Genomic DNA, 19,506 nt, shown 5'->3' with positions numbered 1-19,506 from the left:
GGCAGCTCCTGATCAGTTGCCGTCTGTTTTCTGAGAGCCTTCTCTCCACGTGATGTTGGCCATTTTTCCCCTCTGTGATCTGTCCACACTTTTGTACCTACCTGTATGACAGCATTTCTTTCATTGTAACTGGGATTATTTGTCCCTTCCTCTATTTTATGGGTATTTTGAGGACTTCTCCATGTCTCCATTCCCAGTGATGGACACAGATCAGGTGGTTACATTTTTATTCTGTAAATTTGTGGGGCTAGAAAGGTATGGAACTCTGGATTAATTCTATAATCTGTATCATTGAGGTTGTAGTTATCAACAAGATTTCTGCTACATTGCTGCTGAGGGAATGCTTGGAAATGTGTGGGAGAACTTTGGGTTGTCATAATGCCTGGGGGTCTGGCATCACTGGCATTCACTGGACCGGGACCAGGGGTGTTAAGTGTTCTGCAATGCATGGGGCAGTTTTGCAAAAGGAGGGGTTCTTTCTAAATGCTGGTAGTTTTACCATTGAGAACTACTTACCTAGTAGTTACCTAGACTACCTAGACAAAAGTAAGTCTAGTTACTTAATCTACCTAGTCTAAAGCATAGAAACAAGGAGGATGATTTGATAACAACAGAAACTTTTTCTGGCTCCCATCAACCCTTTGCACGTACTATGAATAGGAGAGCCTTATGCTCAGTTTGCAGATGGCTTGAATGATAAGTTTTTTCTATCCACTAAATCCATTTCTATCCATATTGCCCCCATACCCTCTGGGTCCTGAGGTTGGACTGCAAGACTAAACGAGGTAGAAGTGTAGGGCCAAAATTTCTGCTCTTCCAGGGCATACCTTCCTTGGCTGGGCTTTCTCTGAGTCCGGAGAGAGGGACATTGGAATGAAGTTCTATGTATTTCTTTCAACAATATGGTAAGACAATTTGATCTTAATGTTTCCTCCACTGCACAGAAGGCTGAGAGTGACTAATTTCAATGATCTTTTAAAAAATCTATTTATAGCACACCTTCTGGCTAAAGACATCAGTGTGGAAGGTGGCACATAGATTTAAAGCCACTTTTCTGTCATGAGGTGTCAGAAAAGCTAAATGGCTCTATCATGGTCTTTTAGGTCCTATTCTAAGAAGTACATCTTTTTGCTCATGGTTGACACTGACGTGGCTGTGGTATCCAGGATAAATTGTGTCAGGAGAAAAATTGGGAGCACACTTCTTCAAAGATGATTCTTTGGTTCTTTGCCTCAAAGGGGACATTTTTGAAAAAAGATTCCTGGAACAAAAGTCCAATAATTGGTTGACTGTCCTGTGTTCTATGTAGCATAAATTCTTGTTGAAAGAGTCTGAAACTTGGTATTTATCAGTTGTTACTTGATAATGTTTTTTTTGAAAGACGTTGCATAGAAAAGATACTTTGTAAAACCAAATTCTAGTATACTTAGTATATATTTCTTTTTTTAGATACTCCCAGAAGTATAAAAGCATCCACTGCTACAGCTGAACAGTTTTTTCAGAAGCTGAGAAATAAACATGAATTTACTGTTTTGGTGACTCTAAAACAGACCCACTTAAATTCTGGAGTTATTCTCTCCATTCACCACTTGGATCACAGGTGAGTGTGGCTGCTGGGGTTTTCGTGTTTTCATTATATATGGTTAAATGAACCCATTCAAAAGAAGTAAACAAAAGCAAGATATACTCTACACAAGATTGGTAGGAAACAGCTAGAATAATTTTGCTGCATTATGCAAAATCACAAACACCAGTAATTGAGATCAGCCTAGATGCAGAAGGAGCTGGTGCTTTTGATGTTGCTAAAAGCACACGCAAATCACCATTCCTAAGACATACTTATTAATGACTATTTTTTTCCCCTCATGAGATTTCTTCCTCAGTGTTAAAGGCAAACATATTTCTTCTTAATTTGTGAATAGTTAGCCACAAAAATACTATATTCAATTTCTTTAAGAAATTGCCTGGGTTTAGAGTTTAGTAGTTTTAAAATTTTTGTCCCTGACAGATACCTTCTTTTTTAACGCACCTCTTAGATGGCAGCAGTTATAACTGTGTTCTTGGATGTGCATTAAATCAAAATACTGCCTAGTATCTCTCAGCTTCTCACATGTGTCGAAGCAGGATTAGGAGGGCTGGTGGGAGTAATGACGAGGGGGAGGGGAGGGGAAGGAGAAATTCATTCATCACCCTTTGCATAAACATAGATTGTTACTGAATAATACCAAACAGCTCCAAATGATTCCTTCTTTTTTTTTTTTTAAAGATGTATTTATTTATTTGAGGGGGGAGGGGCAGAGGGAGAGAATCTTCAAGCAGACTCCAGGCTAAGTTGTGGAACCTGATACGGGGCTGTATCCCAGGACCCTGAGATCATGACCTGAGCCAAAGCCAAGAGTTGGACACTTAACCAACTGGGCCACCGAGGCGCCCCCTAAGTGATTCTCTCGTGAAAGAATAACCACAGTTCTGATAATGCAAGTTCCTTTGTGCTCACATTTTGAATACCCACTCCATGACTAACTGTGGACCTTGAGCAAGTCACATAGCCTTTCTGTGCTTCAGTTTTCTCACCTGTGAAATAGGGGTAGTGATAGTACCTATTTGATAGCTTGTGGTGAAGATTAAAGAGTTTATATATATCAAGTGTTTAAGATATATAAGAGGTTTTAATGGTCCTGTTCAGGTGTGGGCAGAAACCGTCTTTTCTTGGGTTCTCTTATCAGAGATGACGCAGCCTGGGTCTTTGCAAACCTTTATTAAGTACTAAAGAGCAAACGGAAGCACAAATGTGTGGAGAACAAAATAGAGCAAGCTGACAGAGAGAGCAAGGTTCCTGATCACACGCTACCTGTATGATTCTATTAAGGCCCTGCCTTAGTTCACCAGTAACCCCAGAGGGTTGGCATAACTTCCTAGGCCCCTCACTTGGGCTTCTTTCCTTCCAGGTTCTGGTCTGTGATTGAGAGGAGGGTGCCATGCTAGAGTTCACTTGGTAATTGGATTAGGATCTTCAGGGAGGAGCAAGAAAGGGAGAAGTCCTCTCTCCAAGGGTTCACTAGGGCTTTTCCCCTTGGTGTGTTTCTGGTCCCAGGGACAGGTCTTATCTTCAAGTAATTGATACCTGAGCTCCTTTTTTTTTTTTTTTTTAAGATTTTATTTATTTATTTGACAGAGAGAGACACGGGAACACAAGCAGGGGGTAGTGGGAGAGGGAGAAGCAGGCTTCCCGCTGAGCAGGGAGCCCAGTGTAGGGCTCGATCTCAGGACCCTGGGATCATGACCTGGGCCGAAGGCAGATGCTTAATGACTGAGCCACCCAGGCGCCCCCATACCTGAGCTCCTTGCTTACAATACTGCGACTTTGCCCATCTCACTTGGGCTTTAGGGAACGTGATTCACATACAGTAAAGGAACATTGTTCCTTTACAGAGCAGCCTGATGTATTGCTGATTTCTTTCTTTCTCTTTCTTTCTTTTCTTTCTTTTCTTTCTTTCTTTCTTTTTCTTTCTTTCTTTCTTTCTTTCTTTCTTTTTCTTTTTCTTTCTTTCTTTCTTTCTTTCTTTCTTTCTTTCTTTCTTTCTTTTTCTTTTTCTTTCTTTCTTTCTTTCTTTCTTTCTTTCTTTCTTTCTTTCTTTCTTTCTTTCTTTCTTTCTTTCTTTCAAGATTTATTTACTTTAGAGAGAGAGAGAGAGAGCATGATCAGGGGGAGGCACACAGGGAGAGGGAGAGAATCCTTGAGCAGACTCCCCACTAAGGGCAGAGCCTGACACAGGGCTGGATCCCAGGACCCTGAGATCATGACCTGAGCTGAAATCAAAAGTTGGACACTTAACTGACTGAGCGGCCCAGGCGCCTCTAGTGCTGATTATTTCTGCTTTGTGAAAAAAAATTTCCCCTGTATTGTGGGCACTAGATTTTTCTGTCCGGTAACTTTTCCCCACAAGGAACTCATCCAGCCTCCTTCCAGATGGCATACCCTTACATCCACGATGGCTGCTGCAGCCTCCTATCTTACCCCTCTTGTCTCGGTGCTGAGTAACCAGCGCTGGCTACTCCATCTGCTTCTCTGGAGACTTAACTGGCAGCACTTCACAAGGTCCACTGCCCTCATCTGTATGCATCCCAGATGGGCAATGTTTAGTTGGTCCCTGGAGTTGAATGTAATGAATAACTGTACAAATGTTTGACCAGCACAGGCTTCTTGTAATCTACACACTTTCAATCTAATGCTTACTGAGATAGTTTGAAAATTACTTTTAGCATCTTAAACAGTAAGTATATGGACCTCTGAAATACCTGACTGTCATTGGGTAGATTCTTGGTGAAGGATCTGAGGAAGGATGACTTGCTGTCAGGCGGATTTTTTTTCTTACTCTTCCTGTGAAGTAGATGTGTGAAAACATGTGAGAATTTATATTGAGTTATTTCAATGAAAGATAATATTTGTTTTTCTAAGTTAATATGGCAATATATTTTCCCTGTAGAAAATATGGAAAGCAGACAAGTGTAAAGAAATAGAAAAACTCATACAAATCATATTACCAAAAGGAGACCAATGTTGACATTCTGTCATATTTTGATCTATCCCTTTTATCTGTATGTCATATTTCATTTAATCAGCCCCTTACTTTGGATATTTAACTCATTTCCTTTTTTGACTTTAATAAATAACACCATGATGAATGTATTTATACATAAATTTTTGTGCTCAGCTCTCATGCTTTCTAGTTATACTTGTTAAATTTAATATTAATTCTGTAATTCCTTGTTTTACTTACTCATTCTCTATATCATCTATAAATTTGATAACATTTATCTAAACAAATACCGTACTTGAGATATAATATATCTTTCTATGATATAAAAACTTATTTCAATTTGTAAGGCACTTTTCAATTGTTTAGTAAGCTAGCAGTTATTAAAGGCACTGTGCATTGGCTCCTTTGATCCTCAGCATTGATTAGTGGTTAAGTGTGCAGATCGAGAGGGGCACTTTGTGCATTCCTGTCCTAGCTCTGTCACTTCCTGGCTTTGTGACCTTGTGCAAATTACTTAACTCTTCTGTACCTCAGGTTCCTCCTCTGTAAGTCCATATAAAGTGCCTGAGAACACTGGAGAAAAAGATGCCACGAAAGTGCCATACTCACACAAAGTCAGTATTCTCGTTCCCATTAAACAGATAAGAAAAACAAGCCCAGAGAGCTTAAGTTGTTGGAGGTTCCCAACACTAAGCCACTAAGCAAAGGTAGGGTTTAAGTTCAGGTAATTGGATTACGGAGCCAGCCTGCTGGACATCGGTGCTCTGCCGCCTCTCAGTGTCTGTGGGAGGTTGTTCGATTTGGTTCTCTTCTGCCCACTTGCCTCACAGCATCACTTAGCTAGTTAGTGACAGAATCAAACCCACTTATTCGGACTCTTGAGTGTGGTGTTTTTACCAGTACCCTGTGATATGTGCTAACCTGCTAGCACCCTGACAGATCTTGGTTATGGTGTGTATGTGTGTGTGTGTGTGTGTGTGTGTGTGTGTGTGTGTGTGTGTGTGTGTTTTCTGATCTTGTTGCTGAAGTTCTCTTTCTTCCCTTCATCTTATTCTGACTCATATTTTTAGTTTCATCATTTCCTGAACACTTATTTATTCTCTGCTTTCCTTCACAAAAAATGTAAGGTGGTTTATAGAGATATCTGTAGGACAACAAGGTAGGAATAGAGTGAAATATGAAAATCAGGGCGAAGGAAAAATAGAAACCCAGTTGGATGATTAAGATAATGCAATTTTTCTTGGTTCCAAGACCAAAGACATATTTCTCCTATGGCCTTTTTGGGAAGGATATAGTGAGTGTCTATAGAGAAATGAGTTCAGAGGGCTTCACATCAGCTGGTGGCATCATGCTGTAATGCACTTTGGGAAAAGCGAAGCTACTGTGATGCCAGGAACTTGTGTCAAGGTGTGAAGATCTTTGAAACCATACAGCACCCTTGGAGGTCCTTGGTAGTGTGCAGCCAAATTTTCCTACTAATATTCGTATCCCAGTAGTGCCTCCGATATGAAACTCTGATAAAAGACCATGTCCTTAAGGCAATATTCCATATAAATTGCTTTTCTCAGAAAAATATTGAATTCAAGTTAGACTTCCCTGGTAAGTACTTGATTTGTAGCGATGCTTGACACTTCAGTAAGACTTAAGTGTTGAGTGAGCAGCAATAGGAATTGAGTTGGAGAAAATACTGACATTTTATGTAAAAATTGAGGAGCCTAACAAGGGCACAGCTGGATGGAAGATGCCCATTTCTGCCTGAAGGAGGCAGTTCTCAAGAACAGGGCCACGCTTTTCCTCAGGAAGTAGAATGGGTTCTACACTCACATTATTGACGAATGGATCCCATAGAATGTGGAAATTTTAACTATGCTACAAATTTCAAATATTGTATATGACATTTATAGTAAATTTTGCAAATTAGGAAAATTACAAAGAAGGAAGTCAAAATCATCTGTAGTTTTACCACCTGGGAATAGTTTCTACTAATACTTTCAGTTATAAATGTCTACTTAAGGGTATAGATATAATATTAAAAAATTGAACCGTACTATACATGGTATTTTACAATGTTTTAAAATTTAGCAAAATATCTTGAAGATTTTCCCATGCCAACAAGTACTCATTTATAATCGAGTTTTTAATGACCAAAGATTATTCCACCATTGGATATAAATTAAAATAGAGGTAATCAAATTCTTACATATGCCATTAAAAAATCCAAAGTATCCAAAAAGTGTCTAAGGTATCCACTAAGATGAACTAGTTTGCAAAATTTGTGTCTGGATAAAGTGAATGAATTTATGTGCTCCCCAGATTGGTTAGCTATATATACCAGTTACATGTTGAAAAATGCCTATCTCAGTGAAGAGTTGATCCTTTAACTGGTGGGGATTAGGAGCAGGTCCAGCTCTCCATAAGGTCCTTCCAAGTTCACGGAAGAGCTCTTCCTTGGGGAAGCTCATTTCCTAGTTGGCATTGGTAGGGAGAGGTTGTGATGCTTCATCCAAGCACATGTTCTTATGGGCCAGGTGAGAAGCACAAGAACAAGAACTTGAGTTCTTCCTCTGACTTAGGCTTCGTGGGTTAGACCACAGGGTGCCCGCTACAGACCAGTTACTAAATAAACATTAGTATTCTAACCAGAGTTGATGTGAAACTACTTATCCTCTCCTTTATGTTAGTCCCTCACTCCAATCTTAATTGCCATTCTGGCTGATTGCCATGAGAGCCTGGCTACCAGACTGTTCTGATGCCGACTTAGGGGGAAGTCCCCAAGAAATAGAAACTGTGGGGAACATCAGCTCCAGCACGGGCAGAGATGAAAGAAAGTGGAGTGTCAATGGCAGGCACATGGCCAGTCTGCTCATCACCTCTGTGTCCCCCCCTTGCTTTCCCTCTTCTTGTCCAAATCCTGCTCATATTTCGGAATTCTGCTCACGTCTCCAGAGAGCTTTTCCTGACCTTTCCAGTTTACATGACTTTCTTACTGCATCTGCCTCCAATGCAGTTTTTAAATTTGTGCCACTCTTTTTGGCATTCTGATATATAACATCTTATATTGGTATTTGTGTGTTTCTTGTATATACATATGTATTAGTTGTATATCAGACATTAAAAATGTCATTTGCTGCCTTTGATCACAATTGTAACAAAAATTTATTGAGGATTTTTTAATTTAAGTTTTAATTTGTTTTTTTGTTTGTTTGTTTTTGAATTGGTAATATAACCCATTGTTCAAAATTTAAAAGGCACAGCAGGTTATAGAGAAGAAAAGTCTACCTCTGTCCCTGTCCCTAGCCACCTACTTTCTATCCCTGGGGGCAGCCACTATTATCATTAAAAATTTTTGAAAAAAAGAAAAATAAAAAGAAGAAAATGCAGCTCAGCCAATCAGTGGTGTGCTGGAGTGGGTTCATATTGGCTTATGGGAGCTGAAACTTTGTGAGTGAGCTGCCATTATTATGATAGCTCGAAGTAGGCCACGGTGTGAGTATTTACAGTGTGGAAATCAGCAAATGCTACAAAGCAGGGACTTCTCTTCTGGATATATTTTAACTGATAAATATTATATTTTTCAATGAGTCCTTGCCTTTTTCATATTTCTCTTCCATCTTTCTTATACAAGTGGATAATGAACCAATATTTTAGAATTATTTCTCTAGAGAACAGAGAGCCAATTGTTGAACATTTACGAGCACCACTACTTGTAGTCCTGGCATCTAGAGATAACCACCATTACCCTCTGGGATGCAGCTTTTTGATCTTTTTCCCAGGTTTACTTGTATAAAATTGTACATAGTTGATAACAATTCCTGATTAGATTTTAAGTTTTTGTCTTTTTTTTTTTTTTGCTGTTAAGGATTGTGCATTGTCCTTATAAACCCCATTTCATGTAAAATGCTGTCACATGGCATTATATGCTAAATAAATATTTGATGGATGAAATAATGAGTGGAAAATCAAGAGAAAGATCATCATGAGTGCACCAGGAATCATCAATGTCACAAAGTTTTAATCAGGCTAGGGCAAAAGACCTGGGGAATGTTGAAATTGCTCTATTAATGCAGGGTGCCTAATCTATTCTGAAATGTCATTAACTCTAGTGTGAGAATTTTGCTCACCGGCAGTCATGGCCTCGAAATGGCTGTAAGTCACATTGTTAGAGAATAATGACACCTGTAATGAGCTATATAGCAACATCTCAGCCACTGTGTTCAGCCTGGAAACCTAATCACACAACTTTGTTGATTTGGACATCTGAGACTAATAGACCCACTCGGATTCCGGGGCATCTGAAGTGAGCAAACAGCAAGACGGGTGTAGGAAAGACAGACATTACAACATCTCAGAACTGGAAGAGGGCTTAAGTCAAACCTTGGTACTGAAACATAGCTTCAAACACAGCTACATGATTACAAAACTGTGGGGAACCTCATCAACAGTGTCCTGGTGTGCTGTGAGTAAAGTCTTATTTGGCTTCCCAACTGAGATTTCAATGGTGTTTCCAATAGTGTTTTTCAAGTAGGGGCTAATATTAAAAATTAGACCACAAACTTTGTGTGAGCACAGTGTAAAAAGCTGGTAGGCTCTTCAGCGGTTTCTGTGTATATTTGGCTAATACCAGTATTATCTGAAACAACAAACAATAATATATGGTGCTTTATGTCTGAAAGAATGAAGACATTCAGGCAGATCAGAGAATTCTCTCATCATTATGGTTTTCTGGCTGCTGCATTTTGAAAGGGAAAAAATAAAATAGAGAAATAATTCCAAGGTACTGATAGGCTTATCCATTTATACAGGAAATTTAGAAGAGAGATAGGAAAACAGTAAAGGCTCACTGAAAAGCAAAGTATATTTATAAGTTAAAATAAATGAGAAAATTTCCCCAAGTTGCGAAAGGACTCTGTTCTATTCTTCCATGTTCTACAAAACTATAGTTTCTTCAGGATAAATAATTTTTTTTTGTTATCCCTTGGTATGGATTTGGTACACTTGCCTACTGTAATTTATAGTACTTCTTTATTTAAGGTGGTCTTGGACTTTAGATGTATAATTTCGGCTTTTATAACATAGGGTTATTAGGAATTTTCTTCATATCCAAACATTATTTGTGCTTCTAGCTTTGACTGCTTTACAAATAGCATACAACAGGAAGAATTCGTGGCAATAGCTTTGCAAATAAATACAAAACTGTCTTGTAGCCTGCCATCATCTTCCATATTAATAAACTTGAGGTGAAATAAATGAGATTTTTTTCTATTCTCTTAGTATTAATTATTATACATTCTGGATGAGTAAGAATGTATTTATGTATGAGGCTGATAAAATGTATCTTCATATTTGTGAGTGCTTGTCATGTATTAAGCATTTCTCTTTCTTGACATTACTAAGTAGAAATTAAACTTGCTGGCAATATTTGCTTGGCTTAATGGGTCTGAACTAAAAGATGACTGTTTATCATGGATAAAATTAACAGACTGACATAACAGCTACTACATTCTTTACTTTTTCGTTGCATAGTACTTAATAAATAATGTTAAAGATAACAGGATTTAGAAGCTAAAATTTCAAGCCCCAAGTTCTTCATAATTCACAAAAACTTCACATTTTGTTCTCTTAAAGTATGTTTGTATATCATTATTTATATCTCTAATAAAATTATATCTTAATGTGTATTTTAATACCCACCCCCCCCCCAATTATTAGGAAAGTTGCAGTGTATATCCCGATGTGCTTAAGCATGCATATGTCATTACCAAGTAGGCATGGTGAGTTGCTCATCAAAGAAACAAAGTTAAGACAGCAAGCAAATGGGATTTCTTGTATCTTGGGTGTACTAAATTTATATATAGATGAAGTGGTGGAAGCAAGTACACATTTTAATATAGAGAGGTTATTTCATGGAGCACAAATCTCCCTTTCATGCTGAAGAACTGATGTTTTCCTTCCTGTTAGCATGCCACTGTTACTGCAGGGCCAAGGAGTGAATCAGTTGCCTTCTGCTGCCGCCAACCCCTATCCACTCCCTTCACACATTTTGGGTATTTACTTCCTTAGGCAGAGATGCAGAGGACCGGGGTATTTGTAGACCTCCATCCTATTTGACCATGTCCAGTTATCAGGCCCCAAATATCGTAGACCAACACAAGACCCTTCTGCCATATCCATCTTGTAGCCTCTTTGCATCTACTCTTTACTCCAGACATTGGACTATCAGTGACTTGGCTGTTGTGTAGGCAGCTGTTTCTGAGGATCAAGCCTCCCATGTTTTAGGAAATCAACCTGGTGTTCCTGCTTGAATATTTTCGTGCTTCTCATTTCTACATTGCCATGTTATTTCTTTTTATGTGATAGTAAATGTTAATTGTTCATTAGAAATAATTGGCCCATGTAGCTATTAATGATCACTTTGCTACTTTTTCTTTTTTCCTGGCGTTAAAAAAATACTTCTAATGATGAAAAGATTTTTCTAAATAGTTCCTCACTCGGGAATGGAAAGTTTGAGGATTATGTTGGTTCTTTTTTTTTTCTTTGATCAACACTTGTGACTTCATTATTTCCCTTCATACCATTTTTGAAGATATTGACATGTCAAAATTTTAGGGCATAGTAGCTTTCCCTGATTGCCTTTAGGTCAGATAGTCTTTTTTATTAAAATGTATTTTTTCATGGTTTCATTTTCATCTAATGCTTGAAGACATCTAAAATTTATTTTAGCTTAAGTAAAAAAATGAAGCTCTAAACATTTTTTAAAACAGATAACTATTCCAACATCATTTAACTCTTTCCCTCCCTTCAACGGCAACTCCTTCCTTTATCATAAATACAACCTTATATTTATATTAAAAATCAATCCTGGCTATCTTTTCTGTTTCTTTTTTTTTTAAACTTTTTATTTATTTATTCATGAGAGACAGAGAGAGAGAGAGAGAGGCAGAGGGAGAAGCAGGCTCCCAAGGAGCAGGGAGCCTGATGCGGGACTCGATCCCAGGACCCTGGGATCATGACCTGAGCCGAAGGCAGACGCTTAACCATCTGAGCCACCCAGGCGCCCTATCTCTTCTGTTTCGTTAGTCAGTGTGCTTATTTTTGTACCAGTAATGTGCTCGCATAAATACTTTTTGATTTAAGTGAGCTCCAGGTAATAAGGATATTAACTCCATAGCATCCCTATTTTTCGTTTGCATTAAAGTCTTTATGGTGCTTTTTGACGCACTAGATTTTCTTAAATCTGATACACAGTCAAATCAAGAATTTCTATCTCTATAGGATGGGATTATGTAAATGATATAGTGAAGAAAGAATACATTATTTTCTCCTCCCCAAAAGAAGAGAAAGCCAGTTAGAAAATTTAAGGAAAAGAAGAAAATTTCAGCTAACTGATATTAGCTGTGCGCTTTTCTTATAAGCTTTATTATGTTGAGATATGTTCCTTTTATGCCTAATTTATTAAGAGTTTTTATCATGAATGGATATGGAATTTTGTCAAATGTTTTTTCTTTGTCTATTGAGATTATCATATTTTTTTCATTAATGTGATGTATCACACTGATTGATTTGCATATATTGAACCATCCTTGCATCCCTCAAATAAATCCCACTTTATCATGACGAATGATCCTTTTAATGTGCTGCCGAATTGGTTTGCTAGTCTTCTATCAAGAATCGTTTATCTGTATTCATCAGGGATATTGGCCTGTAGTTTCTCTTCTAGTAGTGTCCTCTTCTGGTGTTGGTGTCAGGATAATGCTTGCCTTCTAAAATGAGTTTAGAGTGTTCCCTCATCTTTGATTTTTTGGAACAGTTTGAGAAGAAGTGATGGTAATTCTTTAAAAGTTTGGTAAAATTCACCAGTGAAGCCGTGTGGTCCTGGACTTTTCTTCATTGAAAGATTTTTGATTGATTCAATTTTGTTGCGAGTAATTGGTCTATTCAGATTTTCTATTTTTTTTCCTGATTCAGTCTTGGTAAGTTGTATATTCCTAAGAATTTTTCCATTTCTTCTAGGTTGTCCAGTTTGTTGGTGTATAGTTGTTCACAGTAGCCTCTTCTGATTGTTTGAATTTCTGTAGTGTCTGCTGTAATGTGTCCTTTTTTTATTTATAATTTTTTTGATTTGGGTCCTTTCTCTTTCTTCCTTGGTTAGTCTAGTTAGTTTTTTTTTTCCTTTTGTTTATATTTTCAAAGAACCAACTCTTGGTTTAGTTAATCTTCTCTATTATTTTACTGTTCTCTATTTTATTTATTTTTTATCTTATCTATTATTTTCTTTCTTCTAACATTGGGCCCAGTTTGTTCTTCTTTTTCTAGTTCCTTAAGATATAGAATTAGGATGCTTATTTGGGATCTTTCTTGCTTCTTTTTTTTTTAAGATTTTATTTATTTGAGAGGGGGGAGAGAGAGAGAGCAAGCAAGAGTGCAAGAGGAGAAACAGATTGAGATTGAGATTGAGATTCAGACTCCCTGCTACGCAGGGAGCCTGTCATTTGGCTCAGTCCAAGGCCGCTGGGATCATGACCTGAGCCAAAGGCAGACGCTTAACCCCCTGAGCCACCCAAGTGCCCCACTTTCTTGCTTCTTAATGTAGGCATTTACTGCTATGAACTTCCCTCTTGGAACTGCTTTTGCTGCATCCCATAAGTTCTGGTATGTTGTGTTTTTGTCTCAAGAAGCTCTTTTCTTTTTTCATTGATTTCTTCTTTATTGGTTGTTCAGGAGAGTGTTAAGTTCCATGTGTTTGTGAATTTTCCAGTTTTCTTCTTTTTATTGATTTCTAGTTTATGCCATTGTGGTCAGAGAAGATACTTGGTATGGTTTCAATTTTCTTGAATTTGCTAAGATTGTTTTGTGGCCTGTCAAATTGTCTATCTTGGAAAATGTTCCATGTGTTTTTTGTGAAGAATGTGTATTCAGCTATTGTTGGATAGAATGTTCTGTAAATATCTGTTAAGTCCATTTGGTCTATAGTGTTCAAATCCACTCTTTCCTTATTGATTCTCTGTCTGGATGATCTATCCATTGTTGAGAGGAGGGTATTAAAGTCCCCAACTATTGTATTGTTTATTTCTCCTTTTAGCTCTGTTAGTTTTTATTTTATATATTTAGGTGCTCCAATGTTGGGTGCATAAATATTTGCAATTGTTTTATCCTCTTGATGTATTAATACCTTTATCATTATATAATGATCTTCTTGGTCAATTTTTACTTTTTTTTTAGTTTAAAGTATTTTATCTGATAGAAGTATAGCTACCTTGATTTTGTTGGTCATTCTTTGCTTGGAATATCTTTTTCCATCCCTTCATGCTCAGCCTATGTGTGTCTTTAAGGCTAAAGTGAGCTTTTGTAGGAAGCATATTGTCAGATCTTGGTTTTTTACATCCATTTAGCCATTTAAAATCTTTGAATTGGTGAATTTATGTTTGAAGCAATTATTGATAAGTAAGGATTTACTATTACCATTTTGTTAGTTGTTTTCTGTTTCTTATCCAGCAGTTTTCTCTTGTGTTTTGATGTCTTTTGGTATCAACATGCTTTTTTACATCCATTTTTTTGGTATCAACATGGTTTTTTACATCCATTTAGCCATTTAAAATCTTTGAATTGGTGAATTTATGTTTGAAGCAATTATTGATAAGTAAGGATTTACTATTACCATTTTGTTAGTTGTTTTCTGTTTCTTATCCAGCAGTTTTCTCTTGTGTTTTGATGTCTTTTGGTATCAACATGCTTTATTTATTTATTTTTTTTGCATTTGAACAAATAATATTTATTTCTTTTTCTTTTTTTAATTTTATTTAAATTCGATTAATTAACATGTAATATATTATTTGTTTCAGGGGTACAGGTCTGTGATTCATCAGTCTTATATAATACCCAGTGCTCATTACAACACATACCCTCCCCAATATCCATCACCCAGTTTTACCCCATCCCTCCATCACCACCCCCCCAGCAACCCTCAGTTTGTTTCCTATAATTAAGAGTCTCTTATGGTTTGTCTCCCTCTCTGGCTTTGTCTTGTTTCATTTTTTCCTCTCTTCCCCTATGATCCTCTGCCTTGTTTCTTAATTTCCAAATATCAGTGAGGTCATATGATTGAAAATTGTCTTTTTCTGATTGACTTATTTTGCTTACCATAAGCATGCTTTAATTTCTTTATTGTGTTCTTTTTTGGAATTACTACAGGATTTTCCTTTGTGGTTATCGTGAGGATTACATAAAATATCTTAAATTTATAATACCCTATTTGAAACTGACAAATTAACTTCAATAGAATTCATAAAGTTTATACTTTTACTTCTCCTCCTCCTCACATTTTAGATTGTTGCTATTGCGGTTTACATGTTTTTAATATTGTATGACTAGTAACAGGTTATTGCAGTTATGCTTATTTTTACTATGTTCATTTTTTTAAACTTTTAAACTAGAGTTGTAAGTAAATTATACACCCCTATTAGCATACTGCAGAATCTAACTATGACTATATATCTACCATTACTGGTGGGATTGACACTACCTTTTTTATGTTTTCACAATTTTAATTACTTCCCCTCAAAGAACTACATTCCTTTTAACATTTCTTATAAGACAGATCTGATGGTAATGAACTCCCTCAGCTTTTGTTTGTTTGGGAAAGTCTTTATCCATTCTTTATTTCTGAAGAAGAGTTTTGCCTGGTACAGAATTCTTGTTTGGCGGTTATTTTCTTTCAGTATTTTCCTCTGGCTTGAAAAGTTTCTGTTGAGAAATTTGCTGATAATTTTATGGAGGTTTCTCTTGATGTAATTTCTCTCTTCTCTTGCTGCTCTTAAAAGTTTTTCTTTGTCTTTGATTTTTGACAATTTAATTATAACGTGTCTCCTTGTGGTTCTATTCAGGTTCAGTTTATTTGGAGTCTTTTGGGCTTCGTGGATCTGGATGTCCATTTTTCTCCCCTGGTTTGGGAACCATGGGGGCCATTATTGCTTTAAAAACACTTTCTGTTCTTGTCCCTTTCTCTTCTTCTGGAATTCCCATAATCTGTATATTGTTTCTTTTCACTGTATCCCATAATTCCCATAGGCTTTCTTTACTTTTTTTCCCCCTCCTGTGTCCTATCTTCCAGGCTGCTGATTCTTTCTATGCATGGCTGAGTCTGTTTTGGAAACTCTCTGTTGTACTTTTTAGTTCAGTTATTTTATTTTTCAATTCCAGTTTTTTTTTTTAATGGTTGCCATTTCCTTGTCAAACTTCTGTCTTGTTCCTGCATTATTTTTCTAATTTCATCTAGTTGTCTATGTTTCTTGTAGTCCCCCAAGAGACTGAATTCTCTGGTCAGGCTTTTTAGGTGGTTGGGACTGGGTACTACATTCAGTTGCAGATGGGGTTATAAATTAGTTTCTCTACCCTGGCAGGACAGCAGGGTGGGACCCAGGGCCTGTACAGCTCACTGTTTGGGGATCCAAATCAAGCCAGAGAGTGCAATGAATTCCCTAGTCAAGTGAGGCCACCAGTTTCACTCTCCAGATGTAGGAAACCATGGGCTGTGCTCTCTCTTCAAGTACCCACTGTACATAGGGCTATTGAATGGGCTATGCAGGTTCCCTGGTTGCACAGGCTGAAGGCTCTATTCAGTGATGAGTGGGCTGTGAATTTGATTCCCTACATGGGTCAGTGGGAGAAGGAACTCTAAAACTGGTGAAGCTCTTTGTTATCGTAACTGAAGCCAACCCCCACTCCAAGTCTCCTGACTGAACAACAGCTCTGGCTTTGCTCTGCAAGCTGTTGGCTCTGCCTGCCCTCCTCTCAGCTTGAGTGCTGCTGGGCCTCGCAGTTTCCAGGAGCTGTTGCCAGCCCTTATGGTCAATGGGGGCTGAAAGACTCTGCAGCAGGTGGGGCTGTGATTCAGCTTTCTGGGGGGTGAGGGGGAAGGGAAGAGGCCACTCCAAGCTACTCTCAATTTCCCAGACAGACTCTCTGGTTGGGAGGGATTGGAAGCTACTCTCAGCCTTGGCTATGAATTAATCCCCCTGCCTGAGCATAGACTGGGAATGCTTCATGCTCATTACAGCTTTGCCTGCCCACCTCTTGGCTCAGGTGCCACCGGGCTGCACTGCTTCTAGGAGGTGGAGTCAGGGGGCTGGAAGACACTCTCCAAAGTGAGTGGGGCTGTTTCAGTTCCTTGCCTGGGGGTGGGCAAATTGGGCTCTATGGCTGGCAAAACTCCTCATTTGAGGATCTGAATCAGGGAGGTCTGCCCCTCTGAGTTTCCTGGTCAGAGTGAACTGTCAACTAGATTCTGCAGATGAGCGAAGCTGTTAGTTGGGATGGCTACTTGGACAGTGCAGCTGTTAACTCAGTCTGCTAAGATCTGTGTGCTGGTTGCCTCAAACCCCTCCCTCTTCTCCATCGTAGTGAGATTCCTGGTGGAGCCCTGTAGATTTCCCTGCAATCTGCAGGGGGCTCCCACAAAGTGAATCGAATGGTGGGGGGATGCTGGTTGTACTCCTGAGTTCTTTTCCCACTGGAGGGACTGGAAGCTCAGGGGAGACCTGCATGGTGCTGTGCTGGCAATACAGTAAAATGTGTGGCTGCTTCTCTTACCCTTCAGGCAGTCTGTCTTCATCTCTGAGGTACAGGGGGTGCTTTGGCCTCATCCTTGTGTTCTAGAATTCTCTCAGTGGTGTCTTGTTCTTGAATAGTTGTTAGTTTAGGTTTTTTTGTTTTTTTTAATGGGGGCAGGGAGGAAAGTCAGGAACAACTTATATTGCTGTCTTGGTCCAATTACTGTAGTTTTATAAAACTCTTCTAATCATTCAGGTTTCTGTTCCCATTAAGAATTTTTTTGCTGTGGGACGCCTGGGTGGCTCAGTTGGTTAAGCGTCTGCCTTTGGCTCAGGTCATGATCCCAGGGTCCTGGGATTGAACCCCGCATCAGGCTCCCTGCTCAGCAAGGAGCTTGCTTCTCCCTCTGCCTCTCCCCCTGCTTGTGCTCTCTCTCTCTCTCTCTCTCTCTCTCTGGCAAATAAATTAATAAAATCTTCAAAAAATAAAAAAGGAATTTTTTTGCTATGTTTATGGGGTGCCTGGGTGGCTAAGTTAGTTGAGCGTCCGACTCTTGGTTTCAGCCCAGGTCATGATCTCAGAGTCCTGAGATTAAGCCCAGGGTCAGGCTCTGTGCTCAGCAGGGAGTCTGCTTGAGATTCTCTCCCTCTCCCTCTGCCCCTCCCCCCCACTTGCTCTCTCTCTCTCAAATAAATAAACAAATCTTAAAAAAAGAATTTTTTGCTATGTTTAAAGCTTCATTCTTCGATACAAACTTAAAATTAATTTGGTAAGTTCTATGAAAAAAATTCCATTGGTATTTGTATTGAAATCATATCACATTTAGAGGTTAATATATATTAACTTTTTTATTGTCATTCGTTCTTCTATCCAGAGATATGGCTTCTCCATTTTTTTCCATATCCTGTTTTGTCTGTTTTATAATTATCTTCATAAAGGGCACACACACATTTTGTTAGATCTATTCCTATGAACCTTATAGATTGTGCTGCTAGTCAGGTGGGATCTTTATTTTTCTATTCTGTTTTCTAATTTTTAAAAGAGTTTTAAATTACAATATTATCAAGAAAAAGGATTCTGTTTTATATCAAAAGTAACATCCTTCATAGTGTTTAAATTTCTTTCTCTTTTGTCTCTGGGAGAAAGTTGGATTCTTTGAATACAACTCAGAGTATAATAACAAAATTTTCAAGGTTCATTTAATTCTCTTTTCTTAATCTGCCATACACTGATATAGCAATGACATTTCAATGATCTTTTCCAAGATGAATGTTGAGGAATTGTTGTAATATATTTTAATTCTTTAGCATTCAAAGTCTTCTTGTTTTTTGTCTTCCAGTGTCAATGTAAAGCTTCCTAAATGCTGTGTAGGCCTTTGATCAATAACCTAGAATTATTTTACAAAGAACTCGTTTAAAAAATTATAATCTTTCTGCAGTTTCTTATTAAGTGACAGGAAATAAATTCAGCTTATTTGTTAAATCTTTTTTTTTTTAAGGTTTTATTTATTTATTTGACAGAAAGAGACGCAGTGGCAGAGGGAACACAAGCAGGGGGAGTGAGAGAGGGAGAAGCAGGCCTCCTGCCCAGCCGGGAGCCCGATGCGGGGCTCAATCCCAGGACCCTGGGATCATGACCTGAGCTGAAAGCAGATGCTTAATGACTGAGCCACCCAGGCACCCCAAATTCAGCTTATTTGTAACTTGTTTTGTTATTTCCTTTAGTTATTTGCCTTTTCAAGAAGTCCATGCTAATTATTGTTTTGATGTCCTTATTGACAATGGAATTTATGTTATTTCGATTCACTTAACAAATCTTATTTTCCTTGCTGTTGTGCACATTTGAATTCCATTGATCTTGGAGAGGAGTTTATTTTTGTGGTTGAAACCATGTATCGATGTATTTCATAAGAGCTGGATAAAAGTCATTCATATTTTGCCTTTTCTTTTTAGTGATTTTATCTGCTGAGCATTTTGAAAGATGATTGACATGCTGTCATCTTTCCTCTATACTTTAACCTTTGGTTATTTAAAAACTCTAGGTATTGTAAAAATTATGTTTGATTATTCTTAAGGATACTGGATGTACACAGAATACATGAATTACTGAATAGTTTAAACCCATTTAATTTAGCCACTAAAAATGCCCTAAGATCACCAAAAAGTAAGTAGGATTTGTTTTTTGAGTGAACTACAAAGAAAAAAATTTGCTTTACAAATGACTTAAACTTGAAACTACACATTTTGAAACATTGAGGATTATATGTAAGTACTTTTTGCTTATATGACATCTGAGAAATAGTTATCATTTATAAAATTTACTGTTCTTTAAATGTTAGTGAATTTGTAAATTTTTTTATATTTTTAAGTTGTTGGTGTTTCTGATTTGATAAATGATTTGTAAATATCCTTTCCCGTTT

General features: G+C 37.8%; 1 protein-coding gene across 1 annotated transcript in view; it reads left to right on the top strand.

The window, feature by feature from the left end:
- NELL2 (neural EGFL like 2) overlaps positions 1 to 19,506 on the top strand; it is a 323,780-nt gene that overhangs the window by 46,845 nt on the left and 257,429 nt on the right. Inside the window, exon 4 of the mRNA XM_028123096.2 lies at positions 1,450 to 1,600. Within this exon, the coding sequence (XP_027978897.1) occupies positions 1,450 to 1,600 (151 nt within the window). The remainder of the gene's footprint in view (positions 1 to 1,449; positions 1,601 to 19,506) is intronic.

Source organism: Eumetopias jubatus, unplaced genomic scaffold, assembly GCF_037043125.1.
Source record: "Eumetopias jubatus isolate StellerSeaLion01/CBP00866 unplaced genomic scaffold, mEumJub1_p1.0 scaffold_8, whole genome shotgun sequence".
Taxonomy (NCBI): Eukaryota; Metazoa; Chordata; class Mammalia; order Carnivora; family Otariidae; genus Eumetopias; species Eumetopias jubatus.
The sequence above is the reverse complement of the archived record's forward strand: the minus strand, read 5'-3'. Positions and strand labels throughout refer to the sequence as shown.